Raw genomic sequence first — 26580 nt, 5'->3', positions numbered from 1 at the left:
ACGTGATGAGGATTTTGGACAAATTTTTAGGTTTAACTCTTTGAAAACCTCATCAACAAAACTTGACTGCATTTACAAAAAGCTCCATTATTTTTTTGTTGTTTAATTAGTTGAATGGTGATCTCCTGGAAGAGGTTGTGTTAGAGATATTAATGAAAAAATATATTCTAATTGTACTGGGGTTTTTTTGACATCTGAAAAAAATTATCTGATCAGATAATTTGGAAACACAATCCTGGTCATGTTTTTTTTCCAAAAGCAAAAGGTTAAATACAAGCATTTACTCTTTTCCTTTAATAAAAAGAAAACCATTTAATAGTTACTATGCTATTACAGTGCAATGCACATATGAGAGAGCATCCTTGCATTTTTTTTTAACCATGTTTGCTTAAATCAAGGCGGCACGGTGGCCGACTGGTTAGAGCGTCAGCCTCACAGTTCTGAGGTGCGGGGTTCAATCCCCGTCCCCGCCTGTGTGGAGTTTGCATGTTCTCCCCGTGCCTGCGTGGGTTTTCTCCGGGCACTCCGGTTTCCTCCCACATCCCAAAAACATGCATTAATTGGAGACTCTAAATTGCCCGTAGGCATGACTGTGAGTGCGAATGGTTGTTTGTTTCGATGTGCCCTGCGATTGGCTGGCAACCAGTTCAGGGTGTACCCCGCCTCCTGCCCGATGACAGCTGGGATAGGCTCCAGCACGCCCGCGACCCTAGTGAGGAGAAGCGGCTCAGAAAATGGATGGATGGATGCTTAAATCAAGCCAATTCCTTCATTGGCTACAGGTGAAATTTTATTTAATTTATTTTCTTCCGAATTTGAGCTCTGAGGAAAGGAGGTGTGCTAACTCTGTCACGATGTTAAAGGTGGTGTGAGGCTTAAAAAGAGAGAAAGGCTGTTCTCGATTATTTCAATCAAGTATAAATTTGATAGGCATGTATTGAGAAATGGGCGTGGATAAAAAATGTGTCCAAAATTAAATTAGCAATAAAGAAACATGTCATTTTTATTTAAAAGACAAGAAAAAAACTCTGTAACAATCAAATATGGCCAGGGTATGAATCAGTTTAGGCTTAACTGTATATTGATAAATTCTTATCCGTATCCCTTCTGAGCTACCCCTGACGACTGCGCTCCAGTGCCACCTACAGGTCAACAAATAGTTCTGCAGCACTTGGTCTTAACTTGACCTTCACTTTATTCGTTCCTAAGCCAAAAACATCCATCTGCTATTTCCTTCCTATGGGTCACCTTTGGGTGTTGAGGTGGCTATGGAGGAATGCGACTTCATATAGTGTTATGATGCATGGCTGGGCACAGCCGGAGACGGAGCAATGCACAGAGATGAGTACATAAACACAATAACGACGCGGGGAGCATTATCCAGAGCCCCGAGGAGATATAGTGACAAACATATAGGCAGACAGCAAAATGGGATAAGCAGTGGATCTATTGTAAGCTCCACTTGCCAGCTGCAAGCGCTTGTGTTGATGAAGTAGCAAGGGCACACTAGCCAGTGGGACCAAGGAGGAGGTCACCACCAGTGCAAAATTGTGGGGGGCACAATATTCCAAGAGAGGAAAACATGTATAGTTCGTCTTTTAATTTTTTTTCTCGCGAGGAGCGCTTATACAGAGAAAACACAGGGAACACAGCAGCTACTGTTCCCACTACTAAAGTTTGAGCTACTTCATGATCACAAACATACAATTGTTCAACAGTGTAAAATAACTGTGCATCATAAATGAAATGCTGATTCACCCAGCAAAGAGGGCAGCACAACAGCCAAGTGGTTAGCATGTCTGCCTCACAGTCGAGAGCTTCGGGGTTCAAATCTCGGTTCGGCCCCTTCTGTATGGAGTTTTCTTTGAGTACTCCGGCTTCCTCCCGCATAATGCTTGCTAGGTTCATTGAAGATTCCGAATTGTCCATAGATGCGAGTGTGAATGGTAAAAGGACTGCACGTACGTAGCGCTTTATCTACACCATCACAGTGTCCAGAGCACTTTACAAAGCCTCACATTCATCCAGTCACACACATTCATACACTAATGGGCGGCTGCTGCCATGGGAGCAAATCAGGGTGTCGACGTTTAATCTGCAAAACTCCAAAAATGCTGTATGTCTTTTTATTTTATGTTAACCATTATAATTGTTCTCTGATAGAGTAAATGTGGTGAATGGGTTGAACATGTTTGTATACTGCTTGTTTATCGTTCGGGGAGATAGCGTGGGTACAAATTGTATGACTTGCCCTGGGCACTGGAAACCTCTGCTGCACCCCTGACACAAGCACTATACCTAAACGCAGCACATACTGTATACCCGTAGTGTTTGTTCGCTCACAACTTCTTTGTTATCCATTTCATGATAGGGAGCAAAGCTTTTTACTGTAGTGTGTTCACGCTTGTGTTTCTGCATCAGAAGCTCGTTTGGTAAGCTCAGGTCGAGGCCCGCTTATAAAATTTCTATGCGACGGGATTTCACAGACACCGAGCTTCCCACTACGGCTGCGAACCGCAAGCGCTCACATTTACGGCAAAAGAGGCCGCTCCACTCCGCCACGGCTCTTGAATGGCAAAGCCATTTGTCTCTGTGAAGGGCAAAGAGAGAGAGAAAAAACGTGCAATAAAATCTGAGAGAAACTACTTTAATGGAACAACATTTTTTTGGTTTACAACCTCTCTCAGGCATACACATTGCTCTGATGTTAAATTGCAATTAAGGGGAAGGACAAGTGCTTAGCCTTTAGCCAATTAGCATTTTCTCTGCTCAGCAGAAAGAGGTGGAAGAATCAATATGATATTAAGTTTGTGTATAGCAATGAGGCACACGTCCACTGGCATCAATTAGCAACAGATTAGAGGAGAAACACTGGCAAGAAAATAGCCACACCTCGGTGCTTTCGACTTTTGTTCATGTTTTTAATTGTAGTTATATTTACACGTTTCTTTTTTGGGAAAAAGATACTCACTGTGGGATTAATCCAATATGTGACACTAATTAAAATACTTGAAAAATTCAAAGCTTTAACCCAATAATTATTGTAGTACTGTATACGACTCATATAACTTTTTTCTCATTATCATCCTTACATTTCTTTGATGATGTGCCGCATGGGAGAACTCACACAGTTCCACTGCCTTATTATTCCAGGGCTGAAAAACGTATTTAACTAGACCATTAATCAACCGGAAATTATTCTGCAACTACCATTAAGTTGTCGTTGTCATTTATCAAGTAAAAATAACAAATAAAGTAAACCAGATGCTAATTCCTGATGTTCCAAACATGCACACTTCCTCTTATTTAACATGATACGACTTTAGATCATGAAGGAATACATTTCCATTTACTCAACAAAATGTGTATATCCCCATTTCACTTATATATACGTGAATAAGAAATTGGGAACTTTTAACTATACATAGTTATTGTAGTCCATGCACAATTTTAGTAACCTTTTAAACAGTTTAATCCTTGTCATATTACTCAAAGATGGGAAAAAAGGTTTTTTTTTTAGTTTTCCCTTGGTCTTTGTCTTATGTTTCACTTTACTGAAATACTCACTGTGACATTAACCCTTTAAGGGAACTATTTGAAATACTTTGAAATAAAATTTCAGATCTTTTTTTTTTTGCTTTAGTAACTTTCTTTTTTAATAAATCTGCAAATAATTTCAACAATTCAGTTTCTGTCAATATGGGGTGCTGTGTATACATTAATGAGGAAAAAAATGAACTTAATTGATTTTAGCAAATGGCTGCAATATAACAAAGAGTGGAAAATTTAAGGCGGTCTGAATACTTTACATATATATATATTATACACACACACATACTGATGGTGCAATGGTACATTCGCCAAACTTCGGTGCAGGCAGCGTGGGTTCAGTTCCCACTCAGTGAGTGTGAATGGTTGTCCATGTCTATATGTGCCCTGACTATTTCAGGGTGTAGTCCGCCTTTCAGCCGAAGTCAGCTGGGATAGGCTCCAGCACCCCGCAAACCTAAACAGGATAAGCGGTGTTGAGGATGGATGGATGTAGTAGTCTCGCCATGCTGCACTATTTGCATATACTGGCCACTCTTGCCAGAGTAGCATCTGCTCCATTTGCACACTGATTGAGGAGTATCTGTAACATTTCCACAACCAACATTGTCCCAGATTATCCCACTACTCGTCACTTTAAACCGCATACACTCCTTGAAGTCTCAGCGCCCCTTGCACAATGGTCATTGCACCGGTCTATTGCAATATTAGTCATTCGAACTGCTCTAAGTGCTAGAGGACTCTGCATCTTTTTGTACAATTGTTTTTTGTCAATGTCTTTGTCTCCAAAGTGTTCTGTAAATTGACTGTCTGTTGTACTAGAGCGGCTCCAACTACCGGAGACAAATTCCTTGTGTGTTTTGGACATACTTGGCAAATAAAGATGATTCTGATTCTGATTCTGATGTCTCTCTCTCTCTCTCTCTCTCTCTCTCTCTCTCTCTCTCTCTCTATATATATATATATATATATATATATATACTGTATAGATAGATAGATATATACATACTGTATAGATATATAATTTTATTTTTCCAACACACAAACATATTAAACTAAATTAACCATTAATAAACCTAAAGCTACCCTGCAACTACCATCAAGTAATCATTCACGCTGTTTGTATACGGAACTGTTTTTTTTTTTTTTTTTTTTTCTTTCATTTAACTTTTATTTAGCCAGGCAAACCTACAAGAGTGTCCTGTGCAGGATAGGCAACAAACACATAAAACAAGTTTGACAGGACAAGCTAAAAACATTCAGACAAACAATCTCATAATAAGACACTCAGCAGTTTTCCTAAGCATCATCCAAACTCTATAAAACCACATTTTTAATTGGCTAGGGTATTTACGTGTGCTGTGTAGGTTACCAAATGGCTCTACGCGACAGGGTCATCCATGTAGGCTACCATTTATTAAATTGCCCATTCTGCCATTCCTCCACATGTATTCATAATCAATGTGACTCACATGAGAGAGACCTTATAAAATCTCCCTCAAAGTTTCATCCTGAGCCATGCAGGTATATCATTCACCCTCATGTTGAATAGTCTCCGCTCAGTTTGATGTTTGATTCTAACCTAGAAAAGACGAGCCGGGTTAGCTTGACCCGGAGTCTTGCACATTGCGAGGCCACCTGTCTCTAAATTGAATTATATCATAGAATAATAATAATAGCAATGTTGACACCAAGGCTGAAAGATGGTTAGATAGTTCACAGACATGTCTGTGCTTTTCTCTCTCTCTGTTAGACCAACAGAGTGGAGAAAGGGAGAAGAAGCTCGTTTTCCTGACGGCTCGCGTTCACCCTGGAGAGTCTCCTGCCTCGTTTGTCTGTCAAGGTAAGCTCCTGCTCTCATTCGGAGAGTAATTGAGATGCTGTAGCACTGGTGTCTGTGGTGTTTAATGTAGCTAAGCTTTTCATCACCCCAATGTGCAAGTAAGAAACACACAGCAGTAAATTCTATTGTAATATTGTTTTGTTTTGTTTTTTGGCATCAAAATCCATCTTATGACTACAAAGAAGTATTAAAGCCACACTGAAAAGAAATAAAATGGTAACGTGTCAACAAATATTGGCCCTTGCTTTTGTATGTCTGAATTAGTCATTGTGTGTGTCACACACGGCCATTGAAGCGTTGAGCCCATTTCAAATCTGTTGCTAACAAAAACAGCAGGCCCCAGAGAAGTATGTCTCAGATGACTAAAAATGTGGAGACTTACTGCGTGAGTTCCTTGTGCAATATTAAAGAGGATTTTACCGTTTCTCTGCATTACTTCATAATAGTTCATAATGGTTTTGTTTTTAACTCCATTTTCAATTGACATCACAGATATAATTACTGTTATTGCTTGTTTGTTTTTTTTCCCTGGTGGGAAATCTAGGCGTCTGTTTGATGCACCAGGTGACTATTTGGTTGCACAGTGTCTATTTTATTTGCAGATATGTGCAGTATACTCATGAAGAAATTCCATCCATCCATTTTCTACACCGCTTATCCTCACTAAGGTCGCGGGTATGTTGGAGGCTATCCCAGCTAACAGCGGGCAGGAGGCAGGGTACACCCTGAACTGGTCGCCAGCCAATCGCAGGGCACATATAAACAAACAACAATTCGCACTCACATCCATACCTACGGACAATTTAGAGTCTTCAGTTAACCCTCTGTGCGTGTTTTGGGGATGTGGGAGGAAACCGGAGTGCCCGGAGAAAACCCACGCAGGCACAGGGAGAACATGCAAACTCCACACAGGCGAGGCCGGATTTGAACCCGAGTCCTCAGTACTGTAAGGCAGACGTGCTAAGCAGTTGGTCACCGTACCGCCCCTGTGAAGAAATTAATTAAGTAAATAATTAAGATCCTTTGCATGTTTCGGCAAGTTACAAACTTCTTGGTGTTTGTTTTGGTAATATTACAGTTTTATTATGATTTGTTCTCTTCAAAAATGATGACTTCATCTATCAATCTATTATTGTGACTCCTTTTTCTCTGAAAATTGTGACTTTATTCTGGTGTTATGACTTTTTCTTGTAAAGTTGCTTTATTCTTAAGGCGCATGTTGACATATTTCACTTAATGTTATGATTCCATAAGCACAAACTGTGACAAAATAAATTACTTTATTCTCTTTTTCCTTTAATACGCCTCCCTATATGTGTGGAAAAAAGGTATAAGAATCTGTGTGTATACGTATGTAATATTAGTGAGTACATATAATGTGAGCACCTCATGGCCAAGTGATGCATTGTTTTGGCTTCTGAGCCCAACATGCTTCCAACTAATAAAAGAGCTTGAAACATTTTGCACCTTTGGGAAATTCTCTCCTTGAAAGACAATTTCTGCTCTGAATTATTTTTATTATTATTTTTTTTTTTTAATGACTTTTTGCTCCCGGCCGCTCTGATTTGATTCAGGTGAGGGGGCAGGTTTCACTTCTTGTGGATCCCACTGACTTGTTAAGCTTCCATACGGTTTAGTTTCTCGCACTGTCTGCTTCATAACATTTGTATCAATTAAGACTCTCGTTGCTGCCTAATGCTGACGGTGCCCACTGTGTCTCCTTTATTCTTCTTTTGTTTCTTAAAAACTCAATGACCTCCTCACCAGGGATTTCTTTTGCTTTTAATTTGGCTTTCAATCTATTTCACTCGATGCGTATGTGCGTGTGTGTGTGTGTGTGTGTGTGTGTGTGTGCTTGATAGGTTTGATTGACTTCCTGGTGAGCCAGCATCCTGTAGCTCAGCTCCTAAGAGATTATGTGATCTTCAAAATCGTCCCCATGCTGAATCCTGACGGCGTGTATCTGGGCAACTACAGGTACCCACACACATGAACACAGCACCACGACTACACGAAAGGAAAAATACAAACATAATTCCTAATTTAAATGCAACCGTAAATTAAATACTGCTTAAATATTTCAGCTTTATTTCATGCTACTTGAGCTAATATCCTCAGCAGTGCATTTGTTCCAATTGTATGTGGCCGTGGGGCTATTCTATTTGCCCGTCCCTGGTCTTCTCCCCTCTGTCTGTTTAACACCATCGCTGCAGCTCTCTGGGCATCCTTCTCCCATCTATTCGCTCCTCTTTCTCTTCTTCATAATTGCCTTTTACTTAATAAGACCAGCCGCAGGAATACTAATGCACGCCGAGATAGGCGTCGAAATGTCCTCCACGTGCGTTTGTGAGTGACATCTAGTGGCCGGGCACTCGTGCTGCTTGCATAAACATTTGCAGGCTGCAGTGATAATCTGTCGTTGGCCGTGATTGGTGAGAGCCAGAGAGCTTTTTTCCCTCCCGTGAGCTCGCTCGCAAAAGAGAGCGGTGATAAGCATATTGACAGAAGGTGACGAGCGATAGGCCGCACCTCACCAATCACACGTCGCGGGCCCTCACAAACACGCCGTCTACCTGGCGAACGCCACCCCGGCCGTTTGTAGCGCAGAGTGGACGACGATGGATGCGTGCGGAGCACAACAATCAATGGCAGTTAACCTGGAACGAGTATTTTGTTCACGGCCGGCTGCTCGACTCATTTGGCTGTGCAGTATCGGTAACTCCCGTGTGGCTAACAGCTTCCGTAAATGTCAGAGATACAGAGGAGATACAAGATGCTGGCAAACAAGGGGAGCTCAGAAAGCATCTATAAATACACCTCATCATTGCACAGATTCACAGCGAGTGGTTCAAATAGAATTGGTATGGGTAACAGTCCTTTACATCAGGCTGTTCATATTCTGAGAGAAGAGACTTGTAGTCACAGAAAGGCATACAGTGGAAATGTATTGGTTCATTCATGGACGAAACACCGGTTGTGAATTTAGCTTTTTAGCTCCTTGTTAGCGAACACCGAATGAAGTATTAAGCACCAAACCATTAAACAGTTGGCCATGCGCATTCAAAATTTAGAAAAGATGAAATCAAAGGTAGGGTTTGCACATTTTCAAGCTGCCAACAAGATTTGATTGTCGCCTAACTCACTCCCCCCGCCCCCTTCGCGTCTCTGACCACAGCCTCGCCCCTCACACACGTGAACGTGCAATATACGTGCATTGTACAAACGTTCACAATAAACAAGCCGATCTTGGCGTTGGGTTTTTAGAATCTACAATCGATTAAAAATCAAAACAAACTTACCTGTCGAGCCAAAACGGTGATAAATCCACGTCGGTCCGAAAGTGCTGGGTAAGTATGTGATGATTCTCTTGCTCCCAATTCCAGCTCTTCTTTTAGCGGCACATGTTCGAAGCCCTTGTTTGGCCTTACCCCTTTGCCCTTCTTTATTTCCCAGAGCTGTCCACTTCATTCTTTTTAACTTTTGTTGCTTCTGGAGCTAAACACTGTAACAAAACAAGTATGTGCGAGCCTGCGGTGTGCCTCGCGAGCTAAAGTGTGTGTGTGTGTGTGTGTGTGTGTGTGTGTGTGTGTGTGTGTGTGTGTGTGTGCGTGCGTGCGTGTGTGTGTGTGTGTGTGTACATCATCAGTGGTTGAACACCCCTCAGTCACATCTTCTGCCACAACAGTTTCTGATTGGCTATTCTTGTTCCTCCATGACCAGTTGTAAAATAATCCATCCATCCATCCATTTTCTGTACCGCTTATCCTCACTAGGGTCACGGGCATGCTGGAGCCTATCCCAGCTATCTTCGGGCGAGAGGGGGGGTACACCCTGAACTGGTCGCCAGACAATCACAGTGTAAAATAATTAAATTAAATTAGAGGCATAGATGGCGGCAGAGAGGGGAGACTTTTCAGAAGATTTTAATATTATTTTACTATCATACAGACAGTTTTTTGTTTGTTTTTTTTGGTCCTGTTCGGCTGTTAGGTCAAGCAGAATGGAAGATCTGTATCCCTTTTATGCGGGAAGAGTTTTACTGTGTCACAGTGGAGTTTTGAAGCTTCCGCTGTGGTTTCTTGGTATTATAATCGAAGTTTATTGACAATCAGAGTCGATCAGTCAGACAGAACAAAATTTCTAGAGGGGAGAAAGAAACAAAGACAAAAGACAAAGCACTAATTGTAAACAGGATGAGAGAAGTAAGTCATTAGATTATCTACAACAATGAAACATTAAATATGAGTGTTGCATGGCGCTTTAGTGCTACACCCTGTGAGGGAAGGACAGGACAAGATAGAACAGGACAAGGAGAGGAGAAGAAGCATGCAGGACAAGGATCGTGTACAACTGAAGTGTGCTGGAGTTAACTATGTAAGTTATCAAAGTCTACAGAACGAGAGTATAAGTGAGGAGATACACAATGGATTTGCATATTCATGGATTCATTCATGGATGGATGGAAGGGGTTTGAATGCATTATAGGTTAATCCTGGAATTTCAACTGAAAGCTGAATATCCCTATATTTTTGTGAGTAGTGTTTTGTAGATATTATTATAGCGTAGTGTTATATTGTATTATAAAAATCTTACTGCACACCACCAAACAAAAATGGTTGATACGCAGGTTAATTATGTAGCTTCTGCCATCTTTTTTATTAAATTTTTCTGATAGTGACTGTATTTCACTGGCATTGATTGATGAACAACGATCCATTAATTGCTGCAAATCTGGTTGGGAATCACTTACAACAGGTGATGCAATTCCCAACTCCAACACCTCTGAAATGTTTTACCATACTGTCTGTATATTGTTGAAGCCTGAACGATTAAAATTACATATGAGAACCACACTGTAAAATGTAACGTGTGTGTGTGCGTGTTGTTTTTTTTTTTTGCTCAGGTGTTCACTAATGGGCTTTGACCTCAATCGCCACTGGCAGGACCCCTCTCCATGGGCACACCCCACACTACACGCTGTCAAACAACTCATAGTGCAGATGAGCCAAGACCCGGTGAGTACACACACACGCACGCATTCTCATTTGGTACTTGGGGGCGGGAGTGAATGGTTCCCAAGTGGGGGCCCTTTGACAGTTTTGATATGTATTTACCTAAGAAGCTGAAATGCAGTCATGCAGACCGCTACCCCTTCACCACACCCACTACTATATAATCAGTGATACTCAATTGGTGGGTCCCAATAGTGTGTCGCACACATGTTCTGAATGGGTTTCCAAAAGTAATATTGAATGTACATGTGTGCAGTTATTTGTTAATATGTACAGTATATGGTCTCTATATTTTCCTTCTATAATTTGTTCATTAATTTAATACATTTTTCATGTATCTGCATTTTTTGATTGTTCTTTTTTTACATGCAGTTGTCATGCTGCGACTCATTCTCTTAATCACTTGCGCTGTAAATGTCTTTTTACGTGGAAAAAGATGTGTTTTTGGAATCTTTTTTGATGCTGTCATTGCACTTGTTTTGACTCTTTGAAAAGTGGGTCATGACTTTATGACAATGGGAAAATGTGGAAAATCATCCATGAAAGTTCTTCCATTTTCACTTCCTGTAGGTACAATGGCCAGGTGTCCCAAAACCTTTGTTCCTAATACAGTTTTCACAAAGTGAAATTCCTTGGAAAAAGGAATGAATTTAATTAAAAAGTGTTCTGTTTTGTGTTTCTAAAGACGTTTCAGTTATAAATTGTCTTGAAATTATAATAAATAGCTGTCTCACTGAATAGATTGGAGTTGTTTGAAAAGCTAAAGCTAAACATGAAACAGCAACAGTTTTCTTCATCCTTACCCCTGTCCTATTATAAAACAGATTTAGTTTATACCTATTATTATTCTGTAGAGGAAAACTTAAATGGAATCACCAGTGTGATGAAGTAAATACAGTACAGTATATGCAATTTCCTGCTGCGTGAGCCGAAGTGCTTAAAGTTGACCTTGCAGAAGGTGCGTCTCTGCGTACAGGCCACGGTGCACGCAGCTTAGCCTGATGATCCAAGTACAGTGTGCCGCTCCCTGCTTGGTTCAGCATGTTTCTCCCAATCTTGTTTGCGCTTGTGTGCTGTGGGGAGCAGGATAGGCTAGTCAGCATCTCCAGAATGTCAGTTTGGCTCTCCTGACCATTCAGAACGTTTTACTCAAGCAAGTTTCTTTGCTTTCACTTGCTACTTTTTTTCCCCCCTCTTCGATTAAAGCGACGCTGTCAAGTGGGGGCTACGCGGGCCAGGTTCTTTTCCCTCTTTGTTTCTGATGGTAATTATAAGCAAAGTAGCAGTTGGTGGGATTACTGAAGGTCAGTGAGTGTCCTGGGAATAGTCTACCCTTTTGTACAGTCCTCCGAGCCTGATAAGAGAGGCAGCGGGCAGGGGCTGGATGGAGGGCAGGCCAAAGATGGGGTGAGGTGCGGGGCTGGCATCGTGCAGATTAACCTTTTTCGCCTCCAGCGCTGACGCTGATCGATAAACTCTGTCATGGCAACGGGATCCACTCTATGCTGTCATTCACACACGCCTCCAGAAACACAACCTCATGCACGTGCGGGGCGGTCAGATACATGTACATTATGTTTATCAGAATCAGAATCATCTTTATTTTGCCAAGTATGTCCAAAACACACAAGGAATTTGTCTCCGGTTTATAAAGGGGTTCCGCCCCAACCAAACATGGAATGGGTCACATTTCATAGTTACGGTACTTAGCATCATTGCAGAACTCTTCTCTCATGTAAAGTGGGGTTGACGTGCCGATTTGTAACATTTTAACCGATTTTAATTCACACATGACGGCAAAAAAAAAGTGTTTGCTTACTGCGCTTATAGTGTGCGGTGCACTCAAGATCAACAAGATATAGCAAACGTCACAATCACCAAGTCTGTGGCTTGCCCAAATTCGTTGTTGAACATACACGTAAAGATTAGAATTTTGAACTTTAACATCTGCGATTGTTAGCCTCAAGCCGTTTTTTGAGCAGATTTGGGATAAAGAATGATTCTTAACACTCCCATCGCCACAGGATAATTGCTAAGAATAAGCTTTTAGAGACAGCCACTCATCGAGCCTTTGATGACTTTGATCGGAAGAGTGGGGAAAATGGTCAAATTTTGACTGCTTATTGGTATTGGTTGACCCCGCTTTCGTAAAGGGGAACAATACAAATGTAGCAAACATAAGGTACTGTAGCAGCCCTAAACAAAGTTTTTTGACGTTGCGATTGTGTTGGGGTCTCTGCAAGACTGCAAGCCACCATAGTGACTGAAAAATAGCATGTTTTTAATTCTATAAGAAAAGTAAAAATATATATTTTGTTGTTTGTCTGTATGTATGTTAGCAAACAGGCGCTCTAGTTCATGGAGGTGATGGAAAAGATTAGGATTAAAAGAACTGGACTGTACCATTTGCATGCTGAGGTGAGGAGAGTGTTCTACTGTTCTAGTGGCCCCATTTACACAGCCTGTAAAAGGCAATTTCTGCTTTGTTCGCTGTAAACGGCAGTGACACACGCATGGAGCTGCGTGAATTCTGTCTTTCATGAACGTGCAGTAACAGAGGCACCTCTATGCAAGGGAATTCCCCAAATTTCAGTTTGAACACCCGACACTCACTTTTCTTGTCCTCTTGTGTTGAAACCAATTGCCACTGTCTGACAATCACATTTTCACTCTCTCGCTCTTTGGACAGTATATGTCACCTATCCACAACATTTCCTGGCTATTCGTTGAAAAATAATAACAGAAAGCAAGCAACAACACAGATCAGCTGAATCCAAGACGATTTTTTTTTTTTTCAGTTTCTGGATTCATGTTTTAGACCACATTTTACTTGAAAATGTTGGTTAAATCCCAAGATGTCTGACCAACTGAAGTGCCACGAGGTCACTGTCATTCTTTCTGTGTTCTTTATTTCCTTGTGGATTGTCAGTTTACCCTCATAAACTGACCCCCAAATGACACAGTGTTTGACTAGCTCCTCTCCCTTTCTGTGGCTAATCACCTCTACAGCCTCTTTTAAGACTCTGTGTCCCTGGTAATTGCCTTCAGTCTTACAGTTAATTTGTAGCCTCGGTTAAAGCAGCCTCTTTGTCTGTCTGTCTGTTTGTCTGTTTGTCTGTCTTGCAGCAGTGGGTTAATCCCATTAGGCACACAGGTCATGTGTGTGGCTCCCTGATGCCAGTGTCAATGCCAACTGCGCTGCCAGGAGGCCTCTGTGCCGCTGCCCTCCATTCTTGCTCATTTCACACAGCAGGCACAGGGTCCACCAGGGCCGGGGGCTCCATTAACAGGAGATCAGCAGCAGTTATGGCAGCGCAGTTGGCCCGAGATAACAATGGCCCTCCCTCACTCGCCGCTAAATCAGTTTGATTGTTTGTCAAGTGCAGGCTATGGGAATGGGAGGGTGCGGGAATGGAGAAAAAGGTCCAATTTTCAGGTAATTTGTCATGCTATAACCAGGAATTACAACACAAACAAGATAGACACAACAAAACCAGCAGCCAGTCGGGAGATTTATTGACGATGTACGTGTCCCTCCTCAGATATTATAGTGCAACTCAAAAGGATATCGTTGCACTCTCTGCATGTACGCCTCCACAAATGATGAGCCAAATAAATAAATAAAGCACTTGTTGCAAGAAAATAATGGATGGTCCTGTAATGCCTGCCAGAAGGCAACAGGTGGTGTTTGATGAACTGAATTCTTGAGTCAGCAATGAGACTAAACAAAAAACAAAAAACAAACCTCACATTCTGGAATGTGTTTTTTGGGACCAAAACATATTCTCCTCCGTGTTTGAGAGATTTTGTTATGGTCCCATGAAACCAAGGTTGAACTTTTTAGCCATAATTTCAAACTGTATGTTTGCCAGTGAAGCATGATGGTCACAGCATCTTACTTTTTCGGCTGTTTTTCTTCAGATGGAACGTTGTCAAGGTGGATTGGATTACGAACAATTCCAAATACCAGTCAGAAGAAGCACACAACCTTCAGGCTTCTGCTATGAAGCAACAACAACAACAAAAAAGACAGAAATAGCCAACTACATCAGCTGAACTTTGTGGTTGGCGCTTTAAATGGTGACACAGAAACCCAAATTGGTACGTAAATCAGAACACTGCGTACATTGCAAAAACTTAAATCTAACCAAAATGAATGACCTTGAAAAATAAATTCAGAGATTTGTTTCTCACTACACATAATTGAAGGAAATATCTGAAAATGTGAAATATCTGAGAACTTTGTAGTGCTGAGTTGTGGAGATAAGCATTAAACTGCTTTTCACCGTTTCTGTGTTCTCGAGCGACCAACATGTGTCCCCCCTCCCCCACTAGATAAAATCTGACAAAGTGACAAAATATGCTATGTTAGGTTACGCTAGACTAATACATATTGCTAACTTATATGGAGAAAACAATTACCATTCTGCTGCTGACTGAGAGACACGAGGTTGATTCTCAGATCAAGTCAGTGTCTCCTTAGTCAGAATTAGATTATGGTTCTGGTGGCTCAAACATGAAGGGATGTGTAGGCATTTAAAAAAAAAAAAAAGTTGCTGGAATTGGAGCCTCCAATTTCTCATGTAGTAATGATGTTTGATTGACAGTTGAAAGTTGAGCCGGGCAAACACGCCCACAGGTTTTGAAAGCAGAGATAACGGCTTCATTTTTCAACATTTTTAAGCCTTGGTTTACATACAGTACGTGGCGATTTTTTTTTCACACTCTTCTTCTTTGGGGCATCAAATTTACAAGACATTACTTTTTGCTCCAGGGACTTTTAAGTATCTTAAATCGAGGCCATAAATGCTTGTTTTTGGTCGGCTAAGATTCTTCTTCTTACCAGGCAGTTTTTGTGTAAGAGCATTTGACTTGCTTCAAGCATTGTTTTTCTCCCTTACAAATACTAATAAGGGATTATATCTTGGTATTGAGATTTTGTTGGTTTAACTTAAAATAAGAAATACCATGTTTCTATCGGTGTCGGTAGCATCAATACACTAGCTTTAAGATATCAGTGGGGTGTTTTGAGGCCAGCTATCTTTACTTGTTTTTAAAGACATCTCGTCAAGTCAATTTAACTTTCTGTTGTATTGTCAACATCATTTTACTTAAATTCTTTTTTTCAACCCATTTTTTTCACTAACCTACGCTGATGCAGTAGTAAAGCCGTTATTACAATAAATATGTACGAAAAACTATAAAATATAGAGCAAATCAACTGAGAAAGAGTAAGTACAGCAGTAACTGTGCATGCCGTCTTGTCCCACGTGACCACTTATCCTTACACTGCTACGCAAACTAATGTCATTTGCAACCTCAAAAACTCTTATGTTGCGAACATTGTATAGGCACTCATGAGGAATTGGGCATTAATACCTCCATTGCAAAGCCATCACTGCAGTTTCAAAAGCCATTATGCATGATCACAATTTAACTATTGTGAAGTGTATAATTCAGTTAAAAGCCTGTGACAACCATGGGTGTTTATTTATAATACTTGTAAACATCCCAGTCGTACCTCTCATCAGCATCCATCTGAAGGCAAGCTGTTTGATGAAATTCCATCATTTACCATCTGCAGCTGAGCGTTGGTCAGCGGCAAAAAGTGGCCGAACGAGTCGGTGATGCAAGGAGCTATAATCTGTTCCCTAGCTAGCGTGGTGTTTGTTTTGAAAGAGAGAAATTGAGAGGGATAAAAGAGAAAAGGGAGGGGCAGGGGGGGGCAGAAAAGCGTCCAGAGAAACAAATGGACCTATCTCTTTGGTGAAGCATTGCTTTTCCAGCTCATTTATCAAATGCAGAAGAAGAATTCTGTTTGATTGGCTGATTACGAAAAGCATTCATCACTGCCTGACGCTTCCCCACCAATTTGACAGTGCCATTTTGGATAATTTGTTAAAGATGACACAGAGGTCATTGTTGCCCTGGCTTCTTTCTCACCTTTTTAATATTAGAAAATTATTTTCTCCCCAAAACAAAAACATAAGGTCCTGTCAAGGCGCAATGATGAATTTTGTACCTTGAAATCCCTCCAAATGCTGACCTTCCTACCTCCTGCACGTTTACTCTTCTTCTTTCTCTACTTTTCTTTAACAGCTCCATTTGTTTATTGTGCCAAGCTGAGGACCTCCGTGTGATGTTTGTGTTTGTTTATCCTCCCTCTCTTTTGTGCGTTAAAATATCCTCTGGTGTCAGCCAAATGTTTCTGAGCCCTTTTGGAGAGGCAATTTTTCCTCATCTTCCTTGTGTCAATCCCTTCATCATACCTCTTTTGTTTTACCTCTGCTGGAAGCTGAATTGTCTGCTCTTCACAGACAGCACGACTTCTGTCAACGTCTCATTTTCCCAGCCTAGTTTTAACTTTACAAGGTGCAAGGCTTTTGGTCAAATGTGTTTATGTGCACATTTAGAAGCAGCTTACGTTTAAAAGTACCTTCTGATTTGCATTACATTTTGTGGGCTGCTAAGTAATGATGGAAGGAAAATAATCAATGACGTAAGAAAATTCTGTCTTGTGGTTTTTTTGTTTTGTTTGCTTTTTAAAGCAGCTATTAACCATTAAAACCACTTAACCTATTTCCACCAAACACCTCCAAAATGGGCATGAATTACATTTATGTGTAGATCCTGACAATAGAGATGGTTTAATTTTTCATTTTCACTTTGTAAGTAAAGGTAAAATAGAATTGAAAGTATATAATATAATAATTTTAGCCCTTTACTGGGCAAGGAACCAAATTTTTGTAAAAAAAATCACATCAATTTCCAACATTCCCTATCAACCAGTGAAGAATTTGAATGCTAACTAGAAAATTCCACAAAAATGTCAAATGTTTCCAGTTCTGTCACTATTCTTATCATTGGTGATGTTCTATTGTCCATAGACTATTTTTGTAATGCACATTCAGCTCTACTCCATTGCATTTTCTAGGGCATCCACGTTTATTCCTTTCTGTGACTCTTCCAGTCTCTCTGTGTTTCTGTTGCAACGTGCTGATTACTCTGTGACAATCTAAGCTCAGTGACCGCTTCCCTCTGAGAACATCCTGTTTGAAGGCTCGCATTGGCGAGGTACTGTTGAGTATTTGTTAGTGCTGATCTCATCATCTGGAAATGTTTCAATACCAATTCTAATTAAACCTGCTCAGGACAGGAGAGGACGTTCGTTTAAAGATTGCTTGAGGTATGTTCACGTACTTCTAATACGATACGGCTCACAAGCAGGCAATAAAATGTTATGTAACCTAGCAAGCTAGCGGTAGCATGAACGGTTGGACTTAAACATGCCGCCGTTCTGTTGAGTCATGCTCTAAAGTTTCACTGTGTGTGAAGTAATTTAATTACAGTAAGTTAGCACCCATTATTTCTGTCATGTTGTAATGTTGGTTTGACCTGACTGATTAGAATACACGATCTGACTAGAGCAGTGATTTCCAACCTTTATGGAGCCAAGGAACATATTTTACAATTGAAAAATCTCACGGCACACCAACAAACAAAAATGTCACAAAAAGTGGATACATTAATTACTGTATTCACTTCTTGCCATCTGATAGAAGACCATTCATTTGTTTGTCACTATGCCTCACTGGCATAAATAGATGAACAAAGATACATTATTTATTGCAAATATATTTTTTTGAGAAATTAAGTTCACAAGTATATACAGTAAATGAACAGGTCATTTAAGTAGACACATTCCTCCATTTTGTGATCGGATCGGTGATCGGTTATCGTTTTTTTTAACTCGCTGATCAGTGATCAGCCCCAAAAATCCTGATCGTGTAAAGCCTAGCAAAAAGTAGTGCAACATTGAAATGTTGGACATTAAAAAGTTTAGGGAAGGTCAAATTAAGTTCACCTATCAAGGTTATAGTGCAGTTTAGGTTGATCCTGACATTTCAGCTGGAAGCTGAATCAAAAAGTAGATGAAAATTAATAATAATGGAAAAAGGAAAGAAAAATTCCCTTCCAGTATATGTGAAGAGCATGTGCCTATGCACTACTAAAATTTGGGTTGCATCCAAATTACGATTGTTAAGCCTCGGTGGAGATCTATGCTACATTAAAAAGCCATTTTGCTTCAATGTTTGACACAATTCTATACATTGTCTTGCCGCCTCCTCCACATTGACCTTCCCTCTCTTCTCCATCCACGAAAGTGGAGGCTTGCAAGGTACTAAGAGGCCCTGACGCGACGGGCCGCGTCTGCACCCTTTCAGCCTGATTACGTGTCACCTCTGCGTTCATAAACAGATAAATACCATCATCAATATGAGATGGAAGGAGGGAAATAGAGTGTGATGGAGACAGACGGAGGAGAAAGGGTTTTTTGTCATTTACTCTTGCCCCCGAAGCGGGTCACGCCATCTGCTGTGTTCTGTCACTGTGACATCGTTAGAGGGTCACTGACCATGTGCTCCACTCCTCAAACCCATGAAATGCTGCGTGGAATATTACATAGATTTTGAGATGATGGATTCTTTCCATCACTTCTTTTTTGTGTGTGTAATGGTGTCACAAAGTTCAACAAAAATATGTCTCAACACTCGCAGTTTCTTTTTCATCAAAGTAGTAAGCAACCTGAAATTTTCACCTTCGCCAAGGTATACACAGGTGTTTTGAAAAAAAACCTGACGACTCCCACTCAAATATGCTCAAATTTCAGCGACGCGTGAACAAACTAATAGAGTTTAATATTAAACATCAATTTTATGTTAGTTTGTTTTAGTTTTTTCTTCTTTTAGGGTGAAGATCCTTTACCCTAGCAATAAAAAGAAAGTGTGTGTGCTAGAATTAGCTCAAACACGGTCAAACAAGAGTGTGCAGCTGGCTTTTTTCAAGAAAATCTTTAAAAATATACAAAATGGAATGCATTTGACCAGAAATTCAGAGGAAGGTAAAAAGGCAGCACACATATGAAACATTTGTAAAGCTTTGTGGAATCGGCTACAAAATCTTCATCCACTTGACAATGTTGTTGGAATCTGATAAATAAATAATTTATTTTTCAACACAAAGCTTATTTAATTGCATTTGAATGATGAATGAACAGCATAAGCAGTAAAAAAGGGACTTGCCTATTATATAGCTACCCAAACTACAAAAACTACAGTACTTGTCTGTGAGGTGTGCAATTTTTTTCTTATATTGGACATATCCAGTCATCACGAACAAGTGGAGGATGCTTAGTAGATGCTGATAGCACGGTGCTCTAGTGGTTAGCGCATTTGCCTAACCGTTCTGAGGTCAGCTCCGGCCTTCCGGTATTGAGTATGCACTTTCTCCCTGTGCTTGCGTGGGTGGTCTCTGGGTACTCTGACGTCCTTCCATGTCCCGAAAATATGCAATGGAAGGTTCATTGAAGATGCAAAATTTTCCATAGATGTTAATGTGAGTGTGAATGGTTGTTTGTCTATTTGTAACCTGCAATTACCGTAATTTTCCGTGTATATTGCGCACCCATGTATAATACGCACCCCCAAAGTTGACCTCAAAATTCTGGAAAACCCTTCTACCTATGTATAATGCATTTTTACAATGCATGATGATGCTTCTACCCATATGATCAAAACATGAAGTATCTGTATTTTGTTAGTTTTTTCAAAGAATTATTCTGAAGTTAAGCACTTTATTTCAACGCGTAATACTTTCTTTTTATTTACTTGCTCTTATTTTGAAATTCACAGCCCTACTATTATTTAGCAAATGACAAAATATTCAGTTGTGCTCATATGTTTGATTACCCAGGCAGAATTTGTAAGATGGGTACAAAAAAACATGAAGGGCCAGGGCCAGGGCGGCACGTTAGAGGATCAGTACTGAGGGCTCGGGTTCAAATCCCGGCCTCGCCTGTGTGGAGTTTGCATGTTCTCCCCGTGCCTGCGTGGGTTTTCTCTGGGCACTCCGGTTTCCTCCCACATCCCAAAAACATGCATGGTAGGTTAATTGATGACTCTAAATTGCCCGTAGGTGTGAACGTGAGTGCGAATGGTTGTTTGTTTGTATGTGCCCTGCGATTGGCTGGCAACCAGTTCAGGGTGTACCTGGCCTCCTGCCCGATGATAGCTGGGATAGGCTCCAGCACGCCCGCGACCCTAGTGAGGAGAAACGGCTCAGAAAATGGATGGATGGGTGGATGAAGGGCCAGGCGAAACACATTTAATTTTATTTTAATGGGATTCAAATTAAACTGTCAAGCATTTCAGAAAAGCATCATCATTAACGAAAACATAACCATAAAGAAATTAATGATGGTTGTTGTTCAGTCATCAGTCTTATTTAAAAAAAAACAATATTTCACAAATTCTGCCAGGGTATGTAAACTTATGAGCACAACTGTACATATATGCGGTCATACGTACCCCTGTCCTATTGGAATGAAAGTGTAGGCTACACCTTTTTCATAACCTCTAGGTCGCAGTGACATATTAGAATGAAAGTGTACACCTTTCTCATAACCTCTAGGTGGCGATGGCATATTGGAATGCAAGTCTACAGCTTCTTCATAAAGATGGTGGCATACATTTATAATGTGAAAGTTCTTTTTCCATTTCCCCCTATACCTATGTATAATGCACACTATTGACTTTTGACAATTTTTGGGTGGGAGAAATGCGCATATTACATGACAAATTACAGTAACTGTCCATCAGTCCAGGGTATACCTCTTGCCCAAAGTCAGCTGAGATCGCTTCTCACTTGAAAAGCACAGTTGTTGGCATCAAACTTGTCAAACCTCCCACAGGCATTTCCCTCCATATTTAAATGTTAATATAAAACCTTACAAGGCGAGTGAAATTAACTTTGGTTCTTCTTTTCTTTCTGAACAAGCGGAACTTTCCCTTCTCCTCCGAAAGGTATGCTGCTGATGCAAAGGGCTTTATTCCCGAGCTTGTAATCCTGCTTCAATCAGCTCTTTTTTCCCTCCCTGTGTAAGGATAAGCTGGGCATTTATGGCTCTCACCGCACCCTGCTCTAATTAACATGCAGCAGATAAGCACTTGTAAGACAAAATTCATTCGTTTGACCTTCTTGGATTTACACTAAACTGTTTACGGCCACTGCAAGTTCACCAAAAGTGGAGCATTTTTCCCTGGAGTTTTCAAGACTGAGCTTTTTGATGTGTCTCCTCTTGGAGAGCGCTCATTTGTGCCGCTCGCTCCCGCTCCGGTCCTCTCACTCACCCCCTCAAATTGTCTTTTGACTTTCATTCACCAGTGTCAGTTTCTTAATTGCCCCTAATTGCTTAATTACAATTTCAAATGAACAATTCTGTAGGTCAGAGGGGGGTTGCTAATTGAAGCATCAATCACAGTAGGCGGCCTCCAGAACTTTCTGTTTGATTGACAGTGCATTAACCGAGTATTGTGGTATGTTTGGACATGACATTGTGGTGGGCTGTTATTTATGTGACCACGGCTTCATAACTGTCCTTCATGGGATGTTGTGAAGGAGAACTCAATCTGGGGACAAACCTGGTCAGAATTAATTTGAATTTTTAAAAATTGTTTCCACACAAGATACATTTTTTTCTGCACGTCTTGTTCTAGGGAGCCTTGCATGCTCTGCTTTCACTGGTGGCAAGATATATATTTGCTCTTCAGTGACCTGGAACCATCATTTTGTCACTCCACGCCATAGCATAGACAACGACCTAAATATACGCTTGATATTTATGCTTGAGAAAATCTGTTTCCTGATCACTACAGCACAGTGATGGTTTAGGGTCAAAGAACGCTAGCTATAGCAAAGAAATGACGTAAAAAGCCGAAGGCTGTCAACGGGAGAGCTGAACTTCCAAGTAAAAGTGCAAAAAAACAGAAGCCCCTAGCGTTAAGGTGATAGTGCCACCACCGGCATCAAAGTTAGAGGAAACTACAGCCAAGCATATCTGAAATATTTGTAACTGGAAATTGGACTTAAAGGAAAAAATCAAAACTCTCAAAACTCAAACAAGAATACTTGTGTTGTACCAGGTGGTCCTCGGTTTACAACGGTCCCGACATACAAGGTTTCGAAGTAAGGAATGTTGCTCAGTGAACTACTACTACAGTGAACTAGTTTGTGCAGTGGCGTAAGAATACAACATCACGCAGCACCTCCGTACTTGCTGTTTTTCAATCGTTTTATATCTATGGCCTATGTGTTTTTCAAACAAATATTTGCCCTAATTAAGACTTTACTATTGCATTAGCGTAGATTAGTGGTAGAATATAGCGTGTTCTACCACTTAATAAGGATAATTCAGTATCACCTGCTTGTCGTCCCTTCTACGTTTCACCTTGACTAGTTCTTCTTTTTGTTCTCGCTCCTCTGCCCAGGTTGATGGGGGAGTTGGTTAGAGGGGGACCCATGTGATTATTAGGTTGACCCGTTTGGTTGAAACTACCCCCATTCGGTTTCCAGCTTTAATGTAGCTCAATCGGCTGCTGTCTCTTTTTATAGTCGCCCATCTCCCTCCCTTTTATCTCTTTGTCTCGATATATTACCTTCGCCCTGCATTTACTTCCATTGCCTCTTGCTCCTTTCCCCCCCCCTCATCCCGTTTTCTTTTCCTTCCACACTGTCCTCCCTCCTCCTTTTCTGAGCGCCTTCCCCCTGCCGCCATTCCCCTCTCTCCTCTGGGGCTCCATCCATCAGGTTGTCGGGGGCTGCTAGTGGCCGACTCCCAGCCACCATATTTCACCGCCAGCCAGCCAAGCAGCTGACAGCACAGCCACCGCCAGGAAATTGCATTGGCTGTGAGCGGAATTTCAAACGCTGGGTCGCTCTGCATCACCCGGGCCGCCCAGGAACTGCATCCCTCGCTCTCTTTCTGTCTCTCCACCGTGTCAATCTTTCTGCACGCCTCCACACAGATCTCTATACTTTTTCTTTCCATGTTTGCCTTTTTGCACTTCTATTTCCTGTCTTCCCGTCTCTGCTTGGCTCCCTGCCGCCGTCTTTCTTTCTCCCTGCTCTGTTTTCCCTCCTTGTTTTCTCTGTTTTAGTTGTTCCGCCTCCCTGCCTTCTCCCCCCTTCCTCACTATCTTTCTGCCCCCTCTCTCTCGGGAAACAGGGAATAAAGTGAGTTGCTGAATGTGCAATGAGAGGTAAAGGAGGTAGAGCACAGTAGGGCATAAAAGGAAGAATGGTAGAGGTGTATGGGTGGGTGTGCTCCAGCTTGCACTGGTGCCCTCGTCACAAACAGTTTAAGACGCAGCTCAGTTTTTACACAGTTGAGAGCATTTGCTAGTGTATACAATAGCCGTTTAACTTACACATTAAGCTTTTCTTTCTTAGATCAGAAGAAACCTGTGTTATAATCAGGGACAGGTAGTGCATTTGGTACCCGAGTTTTCAGTGGGGACTTCACCAACTCAATCCAGTTCTTAATACCACCACTATCAGGTCTAAATTATATAAACCATCCATACTATATAAAAACTATAGCACAACAGGAAATGTTCACCTTTAAAACTGATTTTTAAGTCCCGTATATCTGAGCCGTTGGTAAGGTGGACGACTGGTTAGTACATTTTAATTCTGAAGGCTTTGGGGACATAATATTGATATAACAGCACGTAGAGGCTGAATCTGATTGGACAAAAAGTCCAACATCCACACAAACGTGGTCGAAGCAGTGCGGCTGAAAAAAATGTTATGAAATGCAGGGACTGCTGGGATGAAACAAATATTAGAATTTAGCTTGTAAATGTAGGTCATCAGAGCTTCTGATAGTGTTTAGGCCTCATTATAATAATTGTCTGGATTTATGTAAATCACTGACAGTGGAGTGGTAGTAGTAGTTCAGTTCCCAATCAGTGACAGTGGGAACAGAAGAGTCAACGTCTGTCTGTTTCAAAATGTATCATGCGATTGACTGGACCAGTCCAGGGTGTAGTCTGCCTTTTGCCCGAAGTCAGATTGGATAGGCTACAGCAGCAGGACAAACAGTGTTGAGGATGGGTACTGATACTGTTTAATACTAATAACTATATCAAATTGCATGTTCATTAGTCCAAAATAATGATTTGGATTCCCTCGTTTCTACAAATGATGCAATGCTTGCACTGCTTTGCCAATATTTGATTTCTCTCATAGCTCGGATTTCTCTGTGTGCCAGTTTGCCCATCGCTTTGCTCCAAATGGATGTTTTGCACACAACTCAGAGAGGACTTAAATGAAATGATATATATGCACAAATTCGTGATGCTCAAAGGATAATTCCTAATGGCTCCTTTGCTTCAAGCACAACTACCCAATTTCCTCAAATTGTGGCATCTGCTCTAATAGACACCGTGCCGCCATTAGTCACTGAGTGTGTCGTCCACTTGAATAAATAAACCCCACGCCTGAAATAGAGGCTTCACTCACACGCTTGAGGTGCTTATATATGAAAACTTAAAACAGGGAACAATAAGTACCGCTTCCAACTGCACTGCATTATTAAAAGGAACCAAGAATGAAAGGACACACACATGGAAACTGCTAATGTGAGTCAGTTTCATTCGCATTGCAACAATTCCTTGTCGGCCAATCGACGGATAGCACTGTTTTCTAGCTCCGGCCGAATAAAGGCGTCCTCTCAAAGAGACGCCTTGCTTCAAATAAACGCCAGGTACTATTTGCAGTTGAGTAAGAAAACGTCAGTGTTCCTAATTGTCCAATTAGAAGGCACCAAATTAAGTTATATGAATAAAATACAGTATATTGGGCAGCAATCATAAACAGGGAACTCTTCATTAATCTTTCTTCCCATCAAATGTGCTGCATTAATTATTTTCCAACTGTAATGTTTTAAACCACACACGCAACAAAAATCATGTCTAATACATTAGCAACCATCACAACTTTATTGAATTGTGACTATCAAGCAGGTGCAGCAGTGAACATAATCGTCTACCTGAATCACTGCTCGATAGTGGTTAGCTGTTAGGCTCGCTAGCTTCCAAGTATAAACTTGGAAAGAAAGACAAACAGTGGGGAAACCACTGTTGATATCTCATGAATATATAGATATGAACATTTAAAACAGTTGTACTAAATGGCTGTCCATGTGAGTTGTAGTTCCGAGATACTTTTTCTGTGTTCATCTTCAGTCATGTTCCCCAGAGCCTCGAGATCCAGCCCTTCGAGCCGCAGTGTCAAAAAGTGACGCTTTCTTCACCAGTGTTCACTTGCTCTTTTTTTTTTTTTTTCTTTCCCATCTGTTTGTGTGCGTGTCTCTCTCCCGCCTGCGTTCTGACATCAGAGTGTTAGCTTGGAGTTCTACATCGATGTCCACGCTCACTCCACCATGTTGAACGGCTTCATGTACGGCAACGTGTTTGAAGACGAGGAACGCGTCCAGCGACAGGCCGTCTTCCCCAGGCTGCTGTGCCACAATGCGCACGACTTCTCCTTTGTGAGTTGTCACACAAACACGCACGCACACACACACAAACACACACACAAATAAACCATTTTCATTCTGTCTGTGTCAGAACTTGCTGCACAGTTGGTGCAGTGTAGAACACAAAGTGTACAATATTAGGTACACCTGCACAGCATAATAGGATTGAATACAAAAAAATAATAATAACAATTGGTTGCAAAGATAACGCTGCCATTTCACCAATATTGTGATGAAATGTTTCAACGATTGTATAGCAGTGTGGCAAAATATTGAAAATCTTTTTTTTTTTTACATTCAGTATTTAATTTTTTATTATTATTGTTTATTATTCTTTATTATTTTATTTGTGATTTTTGTCTTTTAATAGTTGGATTGTCTCTTTTTAATTGGTTATTTTTATTGTTTTATTATTTTTACTAAGCGACCTTGGCTTTATAATTTTTGTATTTGTATAATTATGTCGTTTTTTTGTTTTTTTTTATTGGATTGTGAAGGTGTACCTAATTTTGTGGCTGGTGAGTGCTACAATAAGAAAAGAAAAAATACCTGGATACACTCCTGTTGGATAGAATGGAAATGTCCCTCTCTTTACACATTTCGGTATTAATTATATGTTGTCCAATTTAAATGAGTTCAGTTGAGTATTCAGAGTAATTTTCCAAAAAGGTGTGCATTCATGAATTCTATCTTAATGAAGTGGGAAGTGAGTGTGTACAAGGCCATATATTGCTAGTGAGACATTTGGCCCTGGGGTCATCGCCCTTCTTGTGCTTTGGCCCCTCTGCCCATTCAGC

At 40.9% G+C, this 26580-nt stretch overlaps 1 protein-coding gene across 2 annotated transcripts in view; it reads left to right on the top strand.

Annotated features, from left to right (window-relative positions):
- agbl4 (AGBL carboxypeptidase 4) overlaps positions 1–26580 on the top strand; it is a 364986-nt gene that overhangs the window by 317128 nt on the left and 21278 nt on the right. For both annotated transcript variants that reach the window (XM_061778955.1, XM_061778956.1), the window contains exons 7-10: positions 5303–5392; positions 7255–7369; positions 10296–10407; positions 25643–25795. In XM_061778955.1, the coding sequence (XP_061634939.1) occupies positions 5303–5392; positions 7255–7369; positions 10296–10407; positions 25643–25795 (470 nt within the window). The remainder of the gene's footprint in view (positions 1–5302; positions 5393–7254; positions 7370–10295; positions 10408–25642; positions 25796–26580) is intronic.

The sequence above is a fragment of the Phyllopteryx taeniolatus genome, chromosome 7 (genome assembly GCF_024500385.1).
Source record: "Phyllopteryx taeniolatus isolate TA_2022b chromosome 7, UOR_Ptae_1.2, whole genome shotgun sequence".
Classification (NCBI taxonomy): Eukaryota; Metazoa; Chordata; class Actinopteri; order Syngnathiformes; family Syngnathidae; genus Phyllopteryx; species Phyllopteryx taeniolatus.
Note: the sequence above shows the minus strand (reverse complement) of the source record. Positions and strands in the feature narration are given on the sequence as shown.